The sequence below is a fragment of the Galendromus occidentalis genome, unplaced genomic scaffold (assembly GCF_000255335.2).
Source record: "Galendromus occidentalis unplaced genomic scaffold, Mocc_1.1 scf7180000077446, whole genome shotgun sequence".
Classification (NCBI taxonomy): domain Eukaryota; kingdom Metazoa; phylum Arthropoda; class Arachnida; order Mesostigmata; family Phytoseiidae; genus Galendromus; species Galendromus occidentalis.
In genome coordinates, this window is record NW_003805434.1 from 805,970 (window position 1) to 827,348 (window position 21,379).

The following is a 21,379-nucleotide window of genomic DNA, read 5'->3' on the forward strand; positions in this document are numbered from 1 at the left end:
GATTCGGACGCGAAACCACGGCCGGATGAAACTTCTTGGCTGACTTATTTCTAGTGATGGAGTTTTTGTTTGTCTTCTGGCGGTGGTACTCCTGTTTGCTCGTTCCGAGAAAACGATTGCATCATCGGACCTCTCAAAAACTTTCGGGCTCGAGTCCAATCGAGCTCGGAGGACCGGCGACGAAACGCGAAGAAAAATCGAATGGCACTTGCTTCGGTCTCCGCGAGAATTCAAGCCCGAGCGTCTCGAGGAACAGCGAGTCAAATCACAAAGGAGAGAGGGTGAATGCCATGTGTGATCGTTGGCTCTTCGACCGTGTTCCTGATGACTGATGAATTTGTACACGTTGCCCGTTCTGCCCAGCTCGAGGTCGCCGCCTGAGTGTCGAATGACGGTCGAGGAACAACGGCCGAAACTCAAATCAGAAAACTGCGAAACACCTCCCTTCAGCCGCTGTCGCTTGAGAATTCATCTGTCTATCCAGGCAAGCCACCTGGCCGCTCTCATTGAAATGCCGATAGGGAATTTACGGCGCGTCTTCGTACCCTACGTTGCTCGCCGTACTGTATTGTTTCGAGTAACGTCCGACTTCATTACTCCCATGGCAAACATCGAAGCCGTGCGGTGAACGAAGAACAATCTTCTGTCGTTCCGACGTTTGCCGTGATGCGGCGGATTTTCCCCATATCGCTTTGTTCATTGGACTCCATTCAAAAACAAAATAGCATTGAGCGGATTTATTTCTCGCATCCGTCGCACAGGCATCAAGGGACGCCTCTACTGATGCGGCGGAATGTTTTCACGACAAAAAAAAAACGGCGGAGTTCGTGTCTTCCGACGTTTTCTGTCGATGTCTCCGCTTTCTTCGACAATGTTCACAGAGCAAAAATCCTCCCCAAGACCCCATGTTCGATAATAATTGACGACGTGAACAGTGTTACTGCTTTGGAAAGCCACCCCATAGGTCGGCAGGATCTGAAGAAGTGAGCGCCACTAACCCCCGCCTTCACGACAAGGGGACGCATCCCTGGAATAAGACGATGCTTCCAACTTATGGATAGAGATTGGATAGAGATTGGAAGTACGTGAGTTCGGGATGAGATTCTCAAGGTTGCGGAAATGAGCTCTTGGTCGGCATCGCGGTTCTTGCGGAAGACTTCTCTCTGCAAAACCCGATCCGGGAAGGAAGCAAGCCTCTCGAAAAAGACAGGTCGAGCCGTCTTTTCGCCGGTATGCTTTGGTCGAGGCTCAGGCGGTCCTCGCTAATACGTCATCTCCTTTTACGTAATAATTGCGGCCAGCGAACGGGTAGCTGACATGTGGAGATAAGATCTTCAGTCAGACCATATCCAGAAGAGGGGCTATCGAGTTCAAACGAATCTTCTGCGGGAATGAGGATAAGGACAGACAAGTTCAGATGAGCGGAGAACCTCCCAAAGGACAATTTGTTTCCTTCGATCGGTCTTCGGCCAACAATATGGCGTGGTGCCGATACGGATCCCGTCGCAGAATCCGCCGGCGGTTCCCGCAATAGGAGTGAGGCTCCTTGCTGCTCTCGGGCACCCAAAGACAGTACACGATCGCTCTCCGGTAAACTGAAACCGATCCGGGAATCGACAGACATGTTTCTATATTTCTATCAGAAATATCGTTGGTTTGTCTGATTGCTGCTGGATGTGCTCACACTCTTGTCAGGGCTGCTCTTGATTGTTTGGTATATTTTTGCCGTAAGAACAGCTGTGCGCAGCGTCCAGATAATTGTGCCGTACCGGTCGCTTGACGCGGAGCTTTGTGACGCTTGGATCAACGAACGATCTGCTTTTGTGTGGCTGACAGGGGTCTCCGGGGTCCCGCCGAGCTCCACAGACGTCTAGGCACTGCAGGCTTTCATCGCTAAAATTAAACCGTATTTCTAAAGAAACAACGCGATCAAACAAAATTGTAGCTGACTTCGGAAGACTGATGACCCAGCCTCGTTATATAATCCGTGTAATTCCTTCGGGGTATCTTTTCACGATATCGAAAAGAGCATCATATTTGGTGATCGAAGGGTTTGGAGATCTTGCCCCTGAGGTCGAGTTGATAATATTCTCGTTTCTGATGGCGCATCTTTTCACGGTCGAGTGGCGACATTTTCCTCGGAGAGGAGATTCCCATGAGGAGGCTGTCGGCTCAGCTCCGAGCGAATGCGTTAAGTTGTCAATCGAGTCGGACTCTTGGCGACTCAGAGCCAGAACTTGTTTTCGAGGAGCATCAGCAGTGACAGCGACTCGCGCTATGTCACACCGGTTGGATAAGGGCACCAGGCATATCCTGACGCGTGACAGGTGCACCAGCATCCACGTCTTCCATGGTAAGATCAACCAGGATATCGCTGGTTCTCAGACACAAATCGAACGGCTCTCTGATTTTCCACACAGAAGAGAACAGGAAGGAGGGAAGAGGATGAAAACATAGAGCTAAAGCGGATTCGATGCAGGGCTTGGGCAATACCGACTTCTGACGTTGGGAACGGAGGCATTTCCGCTTTGTCAGAGACGTCGCTTCAAAGGCATTGGAGCATAATGGATTTCCCGATATTGGAGAGCGCGCCCGAATTCGAGAGTTCCGGGCGGGTACTTGAAGTCAGGCACTTCTTCTCGCGTTCTGCAATATATAAATCATTGAGTCTATCATTAAGTCTCCCCTATCCATCACGCTATGAATCCACCCACCAATCCTCCCGCCACAGATAAGAAAGACTCGAGCTTGACTCCAGGAACAGCCGGGTGACGGCACCGTAGCATTGCTAGTAATTACGACAGGATTTTCTGATGTTTCGTAAATCCGATGTTCCGATTGCTGACCATCGATAAATTCCAACATCAGCGATGGCCGGCGTCAGCGACGGCGTCCGTGGATCGGATCGCGCCGGACGACGTCCCTCAGACGCCTCTAAGCGAGTCGCTCATTGCCAGTCAGCCGTCAAAATCACTGGCTACTCTGCCCACTCCCTCTTTCTTCCTTTTTTCCGCTCAGTACCGTTTTGTTCCAAGTTCTGCTCAGCTGTTCATTGTAGATCGCACAGAGTCACGAAACAAAGAAACGGAGTAGATGCACAGATTCGCGCATCTCGGGTTATGCTGGCGTTCGCTGAGCGATAAAGGGCGATTCTCCTCCGAAGTTCCTGCGGATGCGGCTGCTACGGGCACGGTGAATAAGCTGAGTGGACGTAAATCAAATCCGGAGAACGATCGAGGCTCGAGACCGCAAAGAAAATTGTTCCATGCTCCATGTCGAAGGAAAGGCACGTTTGCCTGCGAACTGCCGCTTTCTGACGACCTGTCCGGTTAGTAGCCGTGTCAAGAGTGAATAATTGGAATCAGAAGGCGCTGCTAGTTTTCATGTCTGTGCCCACGCATGGGAATCAGGCGAACTCATGGAGATTCGAGGAGATCCGGTCGCGCTATGCGTTCGCGATAGGGAGCAATTACGGGCGAACATGCATAAGCAGAGAGTCGGAGACTCTCACATATTCGATAGATGTAGATAGAATCCACCGACCGCCCAACCGATCATTCCTCCTACAATCCACCGACATGGAATTTTCTGACCAACATCCGTCGGATAAGAGCGTGTCTTTCACAATTACTTATCTCGATGATGTACTGGGGCGACAGTAAAGTCACTCTCGACAGCGGCATTCAACTGATTGCGATGGCTGATACGATCGCGAGAACAACCTTGATTATTCGGGCTCGAACGCCCTAAGGGAGTATTGGATCTCCAATTCGTACTGATCACGGAGATACAGCCTGACGTATTGTCTCTCCTTCTCCAACAAAGAAAGCCTCACGGAAACTTCCTTGAGCCGAACTTCTAATCTGGAAGGATGTGTCAACCGCTCCCTGAGAATCAGGCGATTCTGGAACTGGCATTTGTCGAGGAAGCCCAGGAATCAGACATTAGACGTCTCGAATTACAGGAGGAAGCGAAAGGACGGGCGGGAAGATTTCCTCAGCAAGACGGTAAAGTCAGCGAGATTTGGGGGGAAAACTCAATCGACCAAGGCCGAAGTCGATTCCGCAAGACGACCGTAATCGTATCAATGAAGCATCCCGTTGACTCACGCGTCCAGTATCTCTTCGACGCGCTCTCGGCAACGCTGTTTCCTCCCTATCGGTTTTAAATTCATTGAGTACACGAGATAAAGCTGCCGACGCCGCCGATCGGGAAGGCGCTGCGTCATCGCCCCACGCGAATCGAAACAAGGAGCAAGCGATAATTCCCAATATTTGCGCTAATATCCGGAAGAGAGAAGCGATCGTTTTAATTCGTCGGAAGGGGCGATATTTGCTTCTAGTTCAGATCAGAGTACCGCTGGAACTTCTGTTCCTATCGGGCTGACAGAATCGGCCCCAGGAAGTTCGGGGAACGGTTTCTTCAAAAACCTGTGTTTCGGGGAACTTGTATGTCCACGATAGTTGACGTGTTCTGTGCGGGGAAGTGTTGACTCGGGGCCAGAAATTTGAAGAACTTCCGACTCACTTTGACGGCGTCGGGCCTCTGGAACTTATCGGGATCCAGCGCCGCCATCGCATCGTCTGTATAGACGCCGCAAGGTGTTCGCTGCAACGCATTGCGGGAATTTCCGCACTTTGACGACTGCGGTCGTGCGTCAATCCTTCGGGGGAGCCATTATTGAAAGTAAAAATGAATTTTGAACTAAATTGAATTGACGATAGCCTTGGCCGGTGCTCTGACAGGTCGACCGGCTGACGCACTGGGCGCTGTATCCCGCGGCCATCACACGAATATCGCAGAGCGCTCTATCCAACTCAATCGGAGAATGATGGGTCCTCCAGCCGAGGAATGCACACAACGCTTTCGTACCTCACGAAAATTCGGTAGACAACAGAGCGTTCACTGTTGGCTCCGGCTGTGAGACATATGTTCGATGGACCTGCCCGATCGTCATCGAAGCTGACGGTGGATTCTCGGCGATTGTGGAGATCGTCCGCACTCAGCATTTCTCCGTCAAAGCGAAGCGATCTTCACCGCATCGCTGGGTCTCCGTTGTCAGCTGCGCGGCTTCCGCTGTTACGAAAGCTACGCAACGTGCAGGCTTCGCAATCAAAGTCCACCGGACCTCGGTCCGACGCGTTCGGCCAGAAAAACAACTGGACGGTTCCAGAGAGTACCCATAAAACCAGGCGACAGAAGATTGTGCTCTCGTGCAGAAGCGACAGTTTAGCGATCCCATCTCTCTATCGAACGAAGCCTGTCGAGCCCCGGGGCAAGCTTCGTCACCTCAAGGATTAGTCTCATAGTCTGCGCCGCAACACCCAATCCTTCGATTACGCAGTCGACCTCTATGGTGGACAGGAGAAGAGGAGAAAATGGGACCGTTGATGAATTGCAATTTGCTCAATTTAAAACAGACAAGTTGAGGACCTCAAAATAAATGACTTTGCTCGTTTCTGTCCGATCACCATTAGCGGGGGCAACGGCAAGGAATGGAATATTTCATTTGAGAATCACCGCTGCGAACTTCCGAAGGCCACTATATGGTATCTTCATGCGCCGTTTGTTACTTCTTCCTTCCTTCGTCGATTCCCAGAGATTGCATCCTCCCGGAACCGGTATCCGCGATCAGATTCATCCGTCTGACGGTCCTTCCGTCTGATCTACTGTGCGGGCCTTCAAGTCTACATCTACGTCGCTAGGGAAATTGCAGAAGGATGTCGCTTGGCTCCAAATTCGAGATTTCCCCCTCAGTGGAGCGCTACGATCATTCATCCGTTCCCTTCGACCAGGATGCTTCTCTAAGACGTCAACCACGTAACCACTGACGAAAGTCGACGTACTGAGCTGGTGCACTGCGATCGAATCTGGGTGCGAAGACACCTACACATAGGTTGGAGTTTTCCATGGCATCGCCTCCGTGCCGGCTCTAAAACACCTCCCATACGCTCGGATTGAAAGCTCTTACAAAATTACGTGAAGAATAGCCTCGAAGAGAGATAAGGAGCTCGGGATGCCGTCGTATTTTTTTTTGAGGAGTGGAAACGGTTCGCTAATTTTCGGTGATAAACCCGATACAAGTCATTGTTGGACCTTCCGACTTGAAGGACAACAGACGGCGTGGACTAAGTGTCTTCACGGTTTCGTCCATATTTTTGACGTGGGCAAAACTTTACCGAAAGAGCCCCGGCTAATGAGACATGCAGACGACTTCATTTTTTTTTTCGAGTCTGTGAAAAATGACGGAAACTCATTGCAGTTGACCCATGCATAAAGCGCTGAATAGCTTCATTTCATCAGAGAGGCGATGCCAAATTATTGAACCGAGCAGATGCCAACTCGGTCGCGGATGCATGATACCTACCAAGAGTATCACTCTCAAGAGGAATTGAGGTTCTCGAGAAATGTATTCGATACAATCGTAAGAACAGTACATGTCAGGACCAGGACCCCTATCCGAAACAATACTGTCGGAACCCGACGCTTCCGTGGCGCTTCTCCATCGGCGGCCACTTGGCACGCAGGCCCAGCTACTGATTCTTTGAGAACAGCTTCAGCGGCATCTGTATCACGTTTTGAAACAGATGCTGACGGTTCATGGGTCAGGGGCGGCCAGTATTCGCTTCGGGTCAGATTTTGGCTACCCCAGCGCCGGTCTTCGATCAGGCAGCCTTACCCACGGACATTGCGTAGCCGTAGACATTGACCGTCAACCTACGGAGAAATATCTGTGTGTGTCATCTTTAATTCACCCCAGCAAGGCCGACCGATTTGATAAGCGGCGTCCACTTTCTGTGTTTCGTTTAGATTCCATGTTTTCAGCCTGGGTGAGCGACGGTGCATTCGCCTTATTTCCAGGATGTTCTAATGACAAGGGTCAGAAGACTCCTGAACGAAGCTCAGCGTCCTTCCGAATTCTCGAGTCGTTCAGATGGATGGGGTCCTTAGAAACATGCAAATCTCGAAACTGAAAAAGTGCGATTTCGCATTACCGCGCAAAGGCCAGATCTCGAGGATATAGGGAGAGTAAATAGCATTCTATGATTTCGATTGCTCGAGCGGCAGTTGACCGACGGATCGACAATCTCTCGACAGAATCTTATGATCTGTCACCGTGTCCATTCCTGATGTACATTTTATTTCCGTTAGATTCTACAGCTCTCACTTTGCCGGTGTCAGATTGTCGAGGGAGCAGGATCTCCTTTTATCGCTAGTTACGATGATTTCGAACCGGATGGTTCGGTTGCTTCAAAAAATATCGTGTATTCGTTCCAATTCAGAGTTCAGGTGAGACGATGGTAATCCCTCACTGAGGAATTCGTGCGCGTCTAACTGAGCGGCAGAAGCGCAGTGCTCCCGTCGGCTTTTTCGCAACAAAACAACTTATTAACATGAGGATCGTAATCCGTGAGAAGGAACCCCGACAAGAGAGGTCTCATCGCAACTCGAGTGACTTTGAAGAATGATAAATAGTAATCATATTGATTGTTTTTCGACTTTGTGTTGCTATTCATCCTTCCCGGATCTTTCATCGCTTGTATGCGTGAGTGTGTGGGTGAGGTAATAATTCTAATCTATCGATTCGGAACGTTTCTTGTTGGTTTTGTTATTCGGAAATACCGAACTTGGCGAGACTGTGACCAAAGTTACCTCGCTCTGCTCGTTGTTATGCTTTCTTCAATGATCCGAATGTTAGCTCAGCTGACAGATTTGTAACGAGGAAACTTTGTCCACAACGGTGTGGCTGGACTTTCGAAATCGGACTTTTCAAAAGCATTTTCTCCTATAGTCAGAAGTGAATTTCCAATACCTACGGCTTGGGCCGCCCACGCTGTTCCAGGGCTGCGCCCCCGTACCCACTCGTGTGCCGATTGCATAGGGGACTACCAGAAGTACATCTGCCGCACGAATAGATATAACGTCCGAACACTGACTGAATATAATTCTGAAGCCGATAGCGATTCACCTTCCGCAAATCGTTGAACATTCTGCCGGAAATGTCGGAAAGGATACGATGCAGATTCGAAAGAATTTATTTCGTTGGTGAATTGCTGATAATTTCTAATCCGTCGAACATCATCGAAGTCTTGATTCGAAAGATACCGTCTGCCTCATTTCCTGTACGAATATATGAGCGCGAGCCTCTCGGCAGGCTCTCCGAGGCGAAAAGTCTCTGTAAGGATTCGGTCTTCCAGCACCGTATATGATCAATTAATAAATACTCGCTCTCTCGGCTCGTCGACAAGTCGACGGGAGAGCGACGCGACGTCTAGACCCCTCTGCAACACGTTCCATTGTTATAGGCAGTCTCACGGATCTCGGCATCTGAGAGAGAATAAATTCTTGACGCTCTTTTCCTTGTTTCCTGATTACAGGGGTGAGAAATTGTACCTGAATAAGTCGGAAACGGATCTTCGAACGCATTCGAAAATGACGCGACGTTGTCAAAGAGGAACCATGCTCGGCGCACTTGCCTTGCTGGTGGCCTTGGCGCTTGCCATTGGAATTTTCGCGACCGGTAAGTGAGCGACTCTCAATGAGATTATCGTCTGTAAGCTCGATCAACAATCGCACAAATTGCTATACCCATGCATACTCACTCGGTGAGCGTCAGATATTTTGAATAACTTGAACGTAGTTGGAATCCAGCCTCATCGGTGTTGGTTTCCGACAACGATTATATGGAGAGTTTGCCAAGGGAGGTCCGCGGTCACTCCCTCAGGAACACCGACGCACAAGTAAAACACAGAGTCTGTGATCCACGCCACCGAGCCGTTGCCAGAAGGCTTGCGAATCTTCGAGCCGGATGACATAAATTCATTTCCCTTGAACTTCATTGTTTTTTGGATAGACGATGTCGGTGGTGGCACCGGCAACGATTCCGCTGCTACTGCTGCCGTGAATGTTGTCACGCAAAAACCCCATCCCGATGATCCGCCGGCCTCCAACGTGTTAACGCGCGTAGAGTTCTGTCGTTGCTTCAGTTTTTCTTGTCATCTTCGTCGTCTCCCGCGTTCCCCGCGATCGATGTGCTGACATTATGCTGTACTACGTCATCGATCATTCGCTCGTTGCCAAAAACAAACACGAGAACACGATCGATGATAATCTAGATGTTCCTCGCTCACTTCACGAGGCGTACCTATTGAAATACTACTACCCGGACGTTTTTCTGGCGCACTCTGGCGACAGGCTGGAGTGGCCCGTCAGCCTCCTCAGATGATTGCGACCCCAGGCGATACGGCGGCCCGACCCTCGTGACCCTCATTAGCATCTGTTTGAGTTAACCCAGGATTACTCAATAGCTACTCAATTTGAAACACCATAATGATAATCGCTAAAAGACCATTCTTCTAGCGAAGGCAGAATTTTTCATAGGCTTTGACGATGGCGTAGGATGAAATTCTTTTATCGGAACTCACACGGTGGAGCCGAAAAATTCTTCTGCTTAGCGATCGCGGTTTCCCGACATGTGTCAGGATCGGCGCCTGCGAATCCATCGGGACGGACCACGTTGCGAAAAGAATCGATGTGACGCGACGTCGGCCTTACGCCTTGAGTTGAGGCTATCGACACGAACTCCGTAGAATAGCCGAATACCTCTAGTGGCGCTCTTGAACGCTTCGCGGTCTGAGGTGAACTTCCGAATTTCCAGTAGGATCGAGGAGCTCGAGTCCGACGACCGTCAAGGTTGGATCCTTCCGGGATGCTGAAGCCATGCCAATCAATCACAATTCGTTAGATACCGCGACGGAAGATCCCGACGACGGTGCACCATTGACAACAACAGGTATAGCCTCGCGTATCTTCCTTTGTTCCTCGACGCTCGCTTTGCGCGGAGTCGCTTCCTGCGTTGATCGATTAGTCATCGGGGGATCTCCGAGTTTTCGATTATTATTATATATTAATTCTGAGCCGAGCATCCTGATGAGCCGACCCCAAGCTCAAAGGGCGAATTCAGAGTTTCAGAACCGAATTCTCTGTTCCAGATATGCCGGACGCTGTCCTGGTGTCTTTGACTCTGCCCGACGAACAATTCACGGTCGCCCTGCAGAATGACACGTCACCGCAATTCGCAGCATTGAACAAAACGCTGATAGAAGCCTTATCATCGGCGCTGGTAGGATTGGAAAATACATTAGTGAGGTGAGTGGGTGGTCTGGAAGCCGCAGACTCCGACTTGATGGTTCTGCGAAGTACGGAGGGAAGTTTCGGACCGGGGAAGGGAAGGAGGCGAGAAAATTGTGTGCAATTCGATCGCCGATAAATCGTAAGGATCTCTCAGAGAATTCTCGAATCCACAGGGCTAGAATCGTGTCATTCGAGAGCGGGTCAATCAAGGCGAAGATTGTTTTCGAGTTCGACGAAGGTCAGAGTGACCTTGCCGAAAGAGTTAACCAACTTGTTCAAGAGTACCTTCGGACCAACCGAAATCAAGTCGGTGAGATGGCTGCGATGTTTGATGCCTCTCAGACACAAGGTTAGTCAGTAGAGATCCTCAGGCGTGGAATCGATGTTAGATGTTCGCCTCGATCGATCGGTCAGCTGGCCAATTGCACATCATGCTCTTCACGCTGCTTAGTCGCTTCAATCTTCGCTCATGCCGTTGTAATTCCCCTAGATATGCTCAACAAGTGCCGCTCGTCTGACCCGTGTGCCCCTCCTGCCGAATGTCTATGGGATTATCTCGTGGACGAGCCGAACTGCGTTTGCCCGGTGAATTATGTGCGGGCCGTCTACGATAGCAGGAGCTGCGTTGAACTGCCCTCTGACAAAGCGGCTGAGTTTTTCGAAGAATCTGGCGACATCTCATCCGAATCCTCACCTGGAGGCGCTCGCGAGTCGGAACCGAAGGCCGAACCAACTCCCGAACCATCAGCGGAACCGACTGCGGAGCCCGCAGCAGAACCATCTCCAGAGCCCTCAGCTGAACCTGCTGCGGAGCCCTCTGCAGAGCCTCCAGCTGAGCCCACGCCGGAGCCATCGGCTGAACCCCCGTCAGAACCATCAGCGGAACCAACGCCGGAGTCTTCTGCGGAGCCATCCGCGGAGCCCGAACCGGAGCCTTCAGCAGAACCCGCTCCAGAACCATCTGCGGAAGCGACGCCGGAGCCAACTGCGGAATCCTCGCCAGAACTTTCTGCGGAATCGACGCCGGAGCCCTCTGCGGAATCAACGCCGGAGCCCTCTGCAGAGTCCGAACCGGAGCCATCTGCGGAGTCCGAACCCGAACCATCTGCGGAGTCCGAGCCGGAGCCTTCCGATGAGCCCACTCCGGAGCCGTCCGCTGAACCCCCGGTGGAGCTTTCTGCTGAGGCCGAGCAAAAACCATCTACCGAAGCGTCATCGGAACAAGGAACTGAGCCCACATCTGGACCTTCTGCTGAATCTTCACCAGAAGCGTCGTCCGAGTCGACATCTGCACCGTCATCCGAGGAGTTGATTCTGAACCCGTCAACAGCACCAGCCGCGAAGCCGTCTCCGAAGTCTCTACAGGAGAATGCCGGAAACTCTACTCTGGAGCCCGCGCCTGAACCGTCAGCGGAGCCGACGCTCGATCCATCTGCAGAGCCCGCGTCGTCTGCTGAGCCGGCTCCCGAGCCCGAGCCGTCCGCGGAATCCTCTCCCGAGCCATCTGCGGAAGCCACTCCCGAGCCCGAGCCATCTTCAGAATCCACGCCCGAGCCCGAGCCATCTGCGGAATCCACGCCCGAGCCATCTGCAGAATCCACGCCCGAGCCATCTGCAGAATCCACGCCCGAGCCCGCGCCAGCTGCGGAATCCACCCCCGAGCAATCTGCGGAATCTAATTCAGGGTCTACCGCCGAGCCAACATCCGCGCCATCATCGCAAGTAGCGCCAGGTAGTGAGTCACACGAGAGGACAGACACTGAATCGTCTGAAAGCGAACTCCCGGGACTAACAACTCCATCTTCCGAGGAGCGGCCAGATCGACCCGAATCGAATTCCGATTCGCAGGAGACCGATTCAGGCTCAGAAGTCATCACCAGCAGAAGTCCGTCGCGTGAGCCGACCACAGCAACCGAGTCTCCAGAAGGTTCCGTTTCGACTTCTACTCCGAGAGGAGATTTTGAGAGCGGTGCGTCAACAACCTCCGAAGAGACTTCGACAGCAGCCCCCTCAGACAATCGGAATCCAAAGAGTTTGAAGGAAGGATCCCTATGGGAGAAATCGGCCGAAAGTACCGTCAAGTCGCTCGAAGCCACGAGTCCAACCTCCGCCGCGACATCGTCCGGAGAAACTCCGAGTTCGGAGCGCGCTGATGTGTCCGCATTCTCGACCGAGTCCGCCGCCGTTGAAGCATCGACTTCAGCTCCGAATCGCATGGCGAAAATCGTCGAACCGGGAACTGTCAACAATGATGCCCAGAGTGGCTCGAGCACCGAGTCCAACAAGTCGGTCGAGAACGCGACCGGAAACGCCAAGGATTCTTCCGCAGCTCCCCTCGTCACGATGGATCTGAAGTCGTCGACGGAAAATATCACGGCTACCCCTCTCGAGGAGAATCTCCCGAGTGCAGAGAAACTCGTAGAAAATACTTCGGCTGTATCGGAAGCTGCTCAGCGTAAAGGTCTAGCTTTGGACGAAGAGGTCGCTACGCTCTCACTCAACGAGACAACGACCGTTCCCAGCAATCCCTGCAAAGAAAACGAGTTCCAATGTGATTCCCGTTGCGTGGATTCCAGTCTCAGGTGTGACGGTTTCTCCGACTGCATCGATCAGACCGATGAAGCCAATTGCACGGAAATATCCTGCGGAAGGAATTTTCTCTGCGCAAACACGACCACGTGCATCCCACAGGTGAGTCTCGATTCTCCGCGATTCTCCGGCATTCGTCTCTCGGAATTCCGATTTATTTAGATTCCGATTTAGATTGTATTCCAATTTAGATTTATTTTCCGATCGGATTCCGGGATATTTTCCGGATCGACGCATTCCGATTTTCGCGCTTATCGATGTCGGAGTCTTTGCTCACTCAGACCGGAGGCTCGGAATCCATGTTCACGAAACGATGATTTTCATTTTTCCGCGATTTCCAGGAGGCGCGTTGCGACGGCGTCAAAGACTGTCCGGATGCGGACGACGAAGACGAATGCCTCGGAAGTCTCGACAAGTGCGAGGAAGGATTGATTCTGTGTCCCGACAAATCCTACTGTTTGAAACCGAGCCAAGTGTGTGACGGAGTTTTCAACTGTCGCGACCGACTAGACGAATCCAAGTGTCAGGAGAGGAATGACTGCGAGAACGTGCAGAAAAACTTCTTCTGTCCCACGGAGGATCTTTGTATCGACGGATCGCTGCGCTGTGACGGGCTCAAGGACTGCCAGGTGAGCAGGGATGAGAGGACACAATGCTGACCCAGGAGGAGCGATCAGTGTTCCCTCGAAAGTGAAAACCGAGGTTTGGGGTTGAGGCAACTCATTCTCTCTTTTCTTAGGATGGATCCGACGAGAAAAACTGCACATGCCTCCCAGAACAGTTCCAGTGCGACAACGCGTTTTGCGTTAGCAAACCTAACGCGCGCTGTGATGGAATACTAGACTGCAAAGATGGGTCGGATGAAGTTGACTGCCTGAGGACCGACGACAAGATGACTGTTCAGGTCAGAGATCACCGAAATTTCCAGCCATGGTCCTTGAGGAACGTCTGGATCTAAGATTGAAGGATTGTTCCTCATCTGATTCCGGACACGGGCCTGATCGACCGCTCCTTCGCTTCAGGTGTTCGATCCAATCCAGAACCAGTTCACACTCCTTTGTGGAGACGAACTGAATACGAGCGACGTCGACAGTATTTGCCGAGAGATGGGATTCGAGAAAGCGGATAGCTACGAACTCGTGAGCATCGTACACGGGATTCCGTTACACAAGCTAATATATTATATTCACGGAAATTCCCCCCATTCGCCTTCATTACGGAACGCTCGTCGTCCGTCTCCCAGGTGAAATTGCAGCTCAACGGAAGCCAATATGCCACGTGGGAGTCGACAAAGGCAGGTTCCTTATTCTCAGCGGGTATTCGAGGCAACGCGACGCAGTGCTCAAATACGGCGATCCGCGTCAAATGCCAGGAACTGAGTAAGTGGATCACTCCGGTGTATTTCCCGTGGGAGACAAAATCATCTAATAGGTGTCATGTCTCGCCGACACGTGCTGGATCCGTTCGCTAACTCGACTCTGAATCTCGTTCTTGCTCTCAGCATGCACTCACAGCGATCAGATTGACTTTCTGCGGAGACGGCGCGACGCCGAAGGCGACACCGAGGAGTCCCCATGGTCCTACTTGGTTCTCGTCCAGGGTCCCGAAAAGACCGACGCTTGTCACGGCCAGGTTCTGACTCCACGTCACGTGGTCACCTCAGCCCAGTGCTTGAAAAGTACGCTCCTTCATCGCCTCCTCATTCCTCCGTACTCTCATCCCCCGAATTCTACCAAGGTCCTTCCAGATAAGGGGACAGATTTTAAAAGACGTGGTTCCTTTCAGACCTCAAATTCAAAACAGCCGACGAGCTGAGCATCCTGACCACGCTTTCCGACCCGAGTCGCAAAACTGTTTTCAAAGCGAGGAATGTCCACTTCCATCCGCATTTCTCACAGTTCCGCTCGAAAATTCTCGCTGACTACGACCTGGCTGTGGTTCGTAATTCCCCCTAAGGATCGCTCTATTGAAACACGACGCACCTCCATAACCAGGGTATCCCGCTGTCTCTCTCACGTTTTCTCACTTGAGGCTGTCGCTCGCTGTTCTAGGTTCGCTCCGAGTCTCCTCTCACAGTGGAAAATAAGAAAATTCGACCGGTTTGCGTTTACGACGACCCTCTCGCGAATGGCATAACTTGTTTCGTGGGCTCTTACGGTAAGCCGAATCCATTAGGCGCTCCGGATAAATCTTCGGCCCAGAATTCTGGGTCGCAATGGAGATTAGATGGAAGGCGGGCATCGGGAAAGGCCCAACTCGATCAGGCCGGGGAAATGAATGGAATCTTCTCCCCCTATTCTAGGCGATGGAGTCCCTCGGTCACACAACTACACAACTGTCGTATCGAAAATGCCTCTCATCATCAACGATTCGGCGCAGTGCAACCAGGAATTCATCTACGATAAGAAAGTTTCCCAACAGATGATCTGTGCTTCGGCCGATGTCAACAGCGCAGCTAACAGGCAGCCTTGCGACGTAGGTCGAATTTTTTGAAAATTCCCTCTTCGGAGCCAGAATGGCTTCTCCCAGCTCGAGTCAGGTCGATTGATCTCTCCACAACCGGTTTGAGCTCGGTCGAGTGCTGTTCTGTCTGAGTGAGTGCAGCTAAAGCGGAAGCCACGCTATGATTAGCATTTAATCGAGACCTTTCCTCCAGACGGATCTCGGCGCACCCCTGATGTGTCTCTCGGGCCGAGCGCAATGGAAACTCGCTGGCCTCCTCTCCTATCAACGTTTCTGCGGTCGCTTCTTCAAACAACCCACGACATTCTCAAGCATTCATTCTATGCTGCCGTGGATCAACAAAGTGAGTTCGTTTATCCCGATGATCCTGATTTGTGATCGAAAGCCTCCGCGGGATTCACCTCGTGGGAGCGATACGATCTTAAATCTCGAGGAGCAGGGAATAATTCGCTCAGCCGTCTGATGAATCGACGAGCCATCCATTCGAATCACTTGTCGATAGATTGACGAGTGCTCCGGCTCTATGGGAGTCGATAAATAATCACTAGCGTCTTCATTATGTGGAGGAGGATTTTTCGAATGAACCATCTCCCCAGGTGACGGGGCGCTCGTCGTACAACGTCAGCGCAGCGGAGTTGAACTATTCGCTAGTCATAGAGACTCAGAACTCAACCGAAACACCCGCGTCCACGACTCCGTCAGAGCTGACGACCTTGACGTCCACTGAAGACCCATTGGAGAACTCGACGGCGATCCCTGCTCAGGTGAGCGTGAGTTTCCCAACACATTCGACGGAAAGCGGGCTTTGATGTGCAGAAGTCTGCCGGGAGTCCGAAGAAAGTTTCCCGTTCTAATTGAGAGGGGCCTCGCTCGGTGGGGAATCGCTCAATAGATCTATCAAAAATTGCAGGACATGGCCGAAAACGGACGCGAAGACCCATCGGCACAGATGACCACGCTGCCGTCGATCACGGAGACTTCGAGTCCTGCGAACGAATCTGACGCATCAAATCTCACGACTTCGACCCCGGCTCCACCTCAACTATACGCTGCGCAGACGCAACCCCCGGTGATCCAGGTCATCCAGGACGGTGATTCGGAAAGGCGAGTCGCTTTGAGCCGCTTCTCCACCGAGTCCGCGCAGGGAGTGTATCCACCACTTGTCGTGAAGCCCTCGACCGAAGCATCTCCTGCGGTCACTTCCGTACCGAAACCGGCTGAGGATGCCGGAACCTCGGAATCGCCTTCGAATTCCACGACGTCGTCCCTTCCGATGACGCCAGCGACAGTGACGACGATCAGTCCGGCCACAGCCGAAATGGTGAGCACCACCGAGGCGACTCCGATCCTTTCTACCGAAATGTCCGCTCAGACAACAAGCGCTCCTCAAGATCAGATAACCACTGCTGCCGCGGCCGGTCTCCTGTCTTCTCTGCCCGGAGTGTCGACGACGGAAACAGAGCGGGAATCCACCGTCGATTCGTTGGACCCTACGGGCTCTACCTCGACACCGATGATGGCGGTCGGGAGTAGCACTCCCGCTAGTGAGTGAAAGTCTGAGGGAGAAGTCTTGAAAAATCTCGATCGAGAGCATGCGCGGAACGGACCTACCGAAAAATCACGAAAGCGGTCACTTCCTTGAGGATGCGAGATGTATAAATGCGGCAGCGATCGACCCTGAGGAGGTTGACTTTGAGGGATTCGTGCGAGAATTATTGAGAATTAAACAAAATATATTTCCTTCCCACCGTAGTTATAGCTGTAGTAGAGACTTACCTTAATCGTGAGGACTGAAATGACGATGAATGATTGAATGGAAATGATGCTTAACGGTCGCACGTGCCAATCGAGACAATGAGAGTATGATTCAGTCAAATGATATTTATCTCGGAAATCAAAGAAGAATTTCGGGTGTTCCTCTCCAGAATCCTCATTACAGCGATTTCGAGCCGGGGTAGATCTAAATTTATTTATGCCAGTTCGATTGTTTTTCGACCCCAGGATTCCCTCGGTGAGCTAGAATTCAGTACTACGAACTGAGAGCGCTGAGAATGGTGAAGGTCGCGCGAAAGTATGGTGGATTTAACAACTATCGACGATACCTGAGAGAAACACGCTCCGTCAAAGCGAGCTGATCGAGAAGATGAAGGTGGAATGATGATTGAATGGTTCGTGCCATTGAATGGCGGTTTCATGAAATGTATCCACTGTTTAGAGTGTATACGAATCCGGATGTAAACAATTGCTCTGTAACTATCCTAGGTAGTGTTATTTAATAAATTCTTTGTCATCTCGACCAATGAACCAATGAATGATCAGCATTCGCCACCGCCTGTGCTTTCATTCACGATTTCTCTCATCAGGAATATCGGGTTCAAGCGTCTTCTCCGGAAAAAGCGCGAAGGAAGCAGGGCACCCGATATTTCGCCCGCTTACTTGCATATCCGGTGGTTGGAATGTTCCTCTTTTTTAGAGCTCCTCAATTTTATTAGGATTATTATCCACAAGTTCTTGACCAATGCCGTGTCTCTCCACCGGCCGCTGCACGCAGTTTTCTGGATGCCGAAGGCTGACCGCCTTCATATCGAGTTCTCCATCTGGTCGCGGGAACGCGGCGAATCCTCAAACAAAGACCCGATGGAGCGATCAAGGAGTTGGGAGCGACGAGACTGGGTGGCCGTCGAGCTTCAAGACGGGCGGACAAGAGCCAGAAGTCGATACATCTCAGCTCTTCTCGTCGAGCTTCCCAGGTTTCCGGTCTCCGCTGCACCTTCTATGGAGGAGTGAGTCGCGTTCGAGCCGCACTGGATGTTGGCGTGAGGCCGAATTCACGTTTCTGGATTGCAGCTCCCCGTTAAGGTCCGATGACATTCAGACTCCGTTATTCCGGCCATGTATATCAGGCCCGACTCGAGGTCGCTGTTCCTACGACAATACCCGGACTCCTGCAAGCGTTCCCGAAGGTTGATAAGCATCCTCACCGTGGAGGACATTCAATGAGAGATTTCACGCCGATCTTATCATGACTCACCGAGAAAAACTAAAACTCCGATGACCAACAGACCGGCCGCGAGGAAGAGCCTGTGTTCTCGCCACCAAAGCCGTTGCTTCATCCTTTTGCTCGCCTAAAGAAGATTCATCGAATTTTAATCTTCAAGACTCGGGATCGGAACTGGGGATCGCCTGCGGAATGAGACCGACCTGCAGAAAAGAGTCGGCGGATTCGTTGAGAGCATCGCTCTTGCTCTGAAGCTCGATGATTCGCTCGCTTCTCTCGGTGATTTTTTCCACATTATCCCTCATGATTTCCTGTACCTGGTCGACTTCGAATTGAACTCTGGGGAAACCAATCGAATTACCAATCGTCCGATCTGATGTTGCATGGCTAAACGGAACCTACGTCTGACATCCCGGACTCTCGCTTGCCCCACTCACTTTTTGAGTTTCTTCTCGTGCGCGACGTCCAAAATGTCCTCATCTTCATCACTGAATCTGCCGTTGAGTAATTTCTCTGTCTCTGGACCTTCGCGACGTTCCATCTCGAACCAAATCCTCGAAAAGTGCACCGCAAATAATTCGAGCACAGCGGACCTTGAAGGGAGTTCTCGACTCACCACCAATTCAGTAAGAATCCCTCCCACGATTTCGACGGTGCCAGGGAGTCCGTCGGCAACTACTCTTTCAGAACTAACGAATTCGAAGATCGATCACCTTATGATAAACAGGCTCATGCGCGTTACCTATATCCGGACAGTGTCAGAACAACATCACGTACCTTAAACCGTATGTGCGAGCGTAGACTGAGTATGCGTTTGATGCTCTGAGCACCTGTGGCGTCCCGAAAACCGACTGACAGCTAATGAATCCGGTCCTTATTGCTCCGAGGGATACGCCTGACACCGTAGCGGTCCGAATCAGTTGCAGCGTCCTTTCGAGCCGGACAGTATCGGGAAAATCTGGTTCGTAGTCAAATGCGTCATGCCCGAACAGCGAGTCACACCATATGGATCGGAACGTGATGCTGCACTTGCGATGAATGCCGTAGAGGGCGCTACCTCGCTTGCGCTTCGGTAGTTTGAGAAACTAAGAGTCCGCATTTCGAACCGGAAACTGAACCCCCGTAGAAGAATATAAGGGACGTCATGGTTCCCATTCCTGATCGAGGATGATTCTGGTGACGCATGACCGCGGAAGATTGCAAGAACGGACGCGAGGAGGGCGCGACGGCTCGAGGTCCTTCATGAAACCCGACGTCGACCAGGCCTCTTGCCCTCACTCCTCCCCGTTGACAGGCAGTAGCCTTCGAGATTCCCGAACTCGACCCCGATTATCTTGACTCGGTGGCTGGGCCGGCGGAGAGTTTTTCTCGGGCTCCCGCACCTCCATCTCCATCTGTTCCTAAATCTCTATTCTCATCTGCAAGGCTAAATCTGCGGGGCTGCTCGGATGCCATCAATGACCTATGTTCCCGGCTGGTACATGTCTCAACTCAGGTCTTGCTTCGTCATATTGACATCTGTCTTCTATTTCTGTAATTTTCCGAATTGAGCTTGCTTCGGTCTCAAATCAATCGACTCAAAAGCCCAGCCTTCTGCCCAGTTGACGGCGAGCTCGTCTGGCACCCATTAGCGTCTACTGAAGGCTCCGACATTCCCATTTGCGGTAGGAAACCTCCTGGTGAAAAGGAACGTTTCAGGAGGCATTCTCTGAGCAATGAGTATACCTATTTTTTCGATAAATAATATTCACATCGCTCTTATTGTATCATCGTTCCAAGAAACGATTCGTTTGACAGCACTGTAATTGAACACCCATCAACCCCTACCGATCGATACAGAACCGTAGAGAATCGGCGCCCTTCCAAAGAAGATCCAGGCGAACAATCTCCGCCCTTAAACTCAATGCTTGAGAACGATCTAGTGACGTCAGATTTGCGCGTCCGTAACCCACGATTTCCATTAGAGGATGCGTTCTCCAAAGGCAAGGGATCGTCAATCACCTTTTGGGATAAGGTGATTGGTTTTCTGTGTCTAATAGAGGCGTCAAGTTGCTCTTGCGTAATGCTGCCCGGCGCTGCGGGAGGAGGGGCTTTGGATGTTTTTCTCCGCGGCTAGAGCTTCGAGATCCGTATTCTGCGGTCATTGTCATCGCGAACTTCAGCGTAAGAAAAACTCCGGAGATCAAATCAGCATGTCCAAAATATGCGAACGCGACTTGAAGTCGCGAGACGGAATTTCGCTTCTCAAGAATCTGCTAGAGAAAGAAGGTCGCCCAGCGCGGGAATTTCGCGACTCCCCGACGGACCACATACTCTGCGCGCAATGCGGAGTCTCTGCCCCCGGAGATCGGCACTTCCAGTCGCCTGCGGCTCTTTCGCAAAGCCTTGAATTTCTTAAATCACCGGTCAATAGGAGGTCTTGCCGCCGTCACCTCCCCTGTGTACGCCCCTGGCGGCGCCCACACCAGGAATCCAGAGCAACATCGAGAACACTCCTGAGGAACGAGCGCGCTTTCCGAGCCTCGCCTCGCCTCTAGCCCATCTCTCTATCGCCGAAGAAGTCGAACATATCTGCCCTCGGAAGACAGCTCATTATTTCGAAATCTCGGTATTTCTTTCGGCTGTGTGATGTCCAGGCGGCATATCGCATAACCCTCCCGCCGCTCTTCTTCAATTGACACCCCAACTCTAACCTAGTTCTCTCTCCCACTGGCATCTCACCGCGAGTTCCGAAATAGAAACCTACGAAATTCATGCGCTTATAAGCAGAGTTCGAGTCTCATTCAAGTCACTGTCCCAATCGGCTCGGTCTCTGTCGTCGCTGGAATCCTTCTTTCGTCAGGATTAGAGGCTCACAATCCTCTCGCGATCGCAGTGAAGGAAGGTCATACTCTCGGTTAAGAAGTCAGCTATCGTTTCTTTAGAACACTTCTGATGGCTCAGAATCAGAAAGACAGCCCTCTGCGTACCCCGTTCCTGATGTCTAACCTGAGCCTGCTGTCTACCCCGAGCCTGCTGTTAACATTGGGGTGAGTCGAATGTTGCGAACGAATTTGTGGAAACCCATCCCTCGATTCGTATCGAGTCAGGAGGCATTGGCTCCAGACTCCATTGAATCTTGGGGAAGCTGTGAAGCTTCAGTTCGGAGACATCATCAATCATGGAGTCAGCACCGCGGTCTCTTTAATTTCTCTC

At 51.6% G+C, this 21,379-nt stretch overlaps 2 protein-coding genes across 2 annotated transcripts in view; one reads left to right on the forward strand and one right to left on the reverse strand.

Moving 5' to 3' along the window:
• LOC108864284 (uncharacterized) overlaps positions 1-16,738 on the forward strand; it is a 30,309-nt gene extending 13,571 nt beyond the window's left edge. The window contains exons 3-18 of the mRNA XM_029111520.1: positions 8,379-8,521; positions 9,659-9,793; positions 9,993-10,149; positions 10,308-10,483; positions 10,625-12,825; positions 13,065-13,352; positions 13,463-13,627; positions 13,746-13,862; positions 13,967-14,102; positions 14,225-14,401; positions 14,509-14,660; positions 14,775-14,880; positions 15,026-15,198; positions 15,380-15,529; positions 15,783-15,950; positions 16,097-16,738. Of these exons, the coding sequence (XP_028967353.1) occupies positions 8,379-8,521; positions 9,659-9,793; positions 9,993-10,149; positions 10,308-10,483; positions 10,625-12,825; positions 13,065-13,352; positions 13,463-13,627; positions 13,746-13,862; positions 13,967-14,102; positions 14,225-14,401; positions 14,509-14,660; positions 14,775-14,880; positions 15,026-15,198; positions 15,380-15,529; positions 15,783-15,950; positions 16,097-16,738 (5,086 nt within the window). The remainder of the gene's footprint in view (positions 1-8,378; positions 8,522-9,658; positions 9,794-9,992; positions 10,150-10,307; positions 10,484-10,624; positions 12,826-13,064; positions 13,353-13,462; positions 13,628-13,745; positions 13,863-13,966; positions 14,103-14,224; positions 14,402-14,508; positions 14,661-14,774; positions 14,881-15,025; positions 15,199-15,379; positions 15,530-15,782; positions 15,951-16,096) is intronic.
• Positions 16,739-16,908: 170 nt separating this feature from the next.
• LOC100897744 (vesicle-associated membrane protein 2) lies at positions 16,909-19,082 on the reverse strand. Its single transcript, XM_003743484.1, has 5 exons — positions 18,962-19,082; positions 18,622-18,777; positions 18,388-18,523; positions 18,218-18,311; positions 16,909-16,976 (listed from the first exon to the last, which is right to left on the reverse strand). The coding sequence occupies exons 2-5, from the start codon at positions 18,723-18,725 to the stop codon at positions 16,909-16,911; spliced, it is 402 nt and encodes a 133-aa protein (XP_003743532.1). The 5' UTR covers positions 18,726-18,777; positions 18,962-19,082.
• Positions 19,083-21,379: the final 2,297 nt, after the last annotated feature.

Coding starts and splice junctions, on each gene's coding strand:
- LOC100897744 (XM_003743484.1), bottom strand. CDS start 18,725: ATGGAACGTCGCGAAGGTCCAGAGACAGAGAAATTACTCAACGGCAGA. Junction 18,312..18,387: donor CCGCCGACTCTTTTCTGCAG/GTCGGTCTCATT, acceptor AATCTTCTTTAG/GCGAGCAAAAGGATGAAGCA. Junction 16,977..18,217: donor CGGAGTTTTAGTTTTTCTCG/GTGAGTCATGAT, acceptor TCGTCATTTCAG/TCCTCACGATTAAGGTAAGT.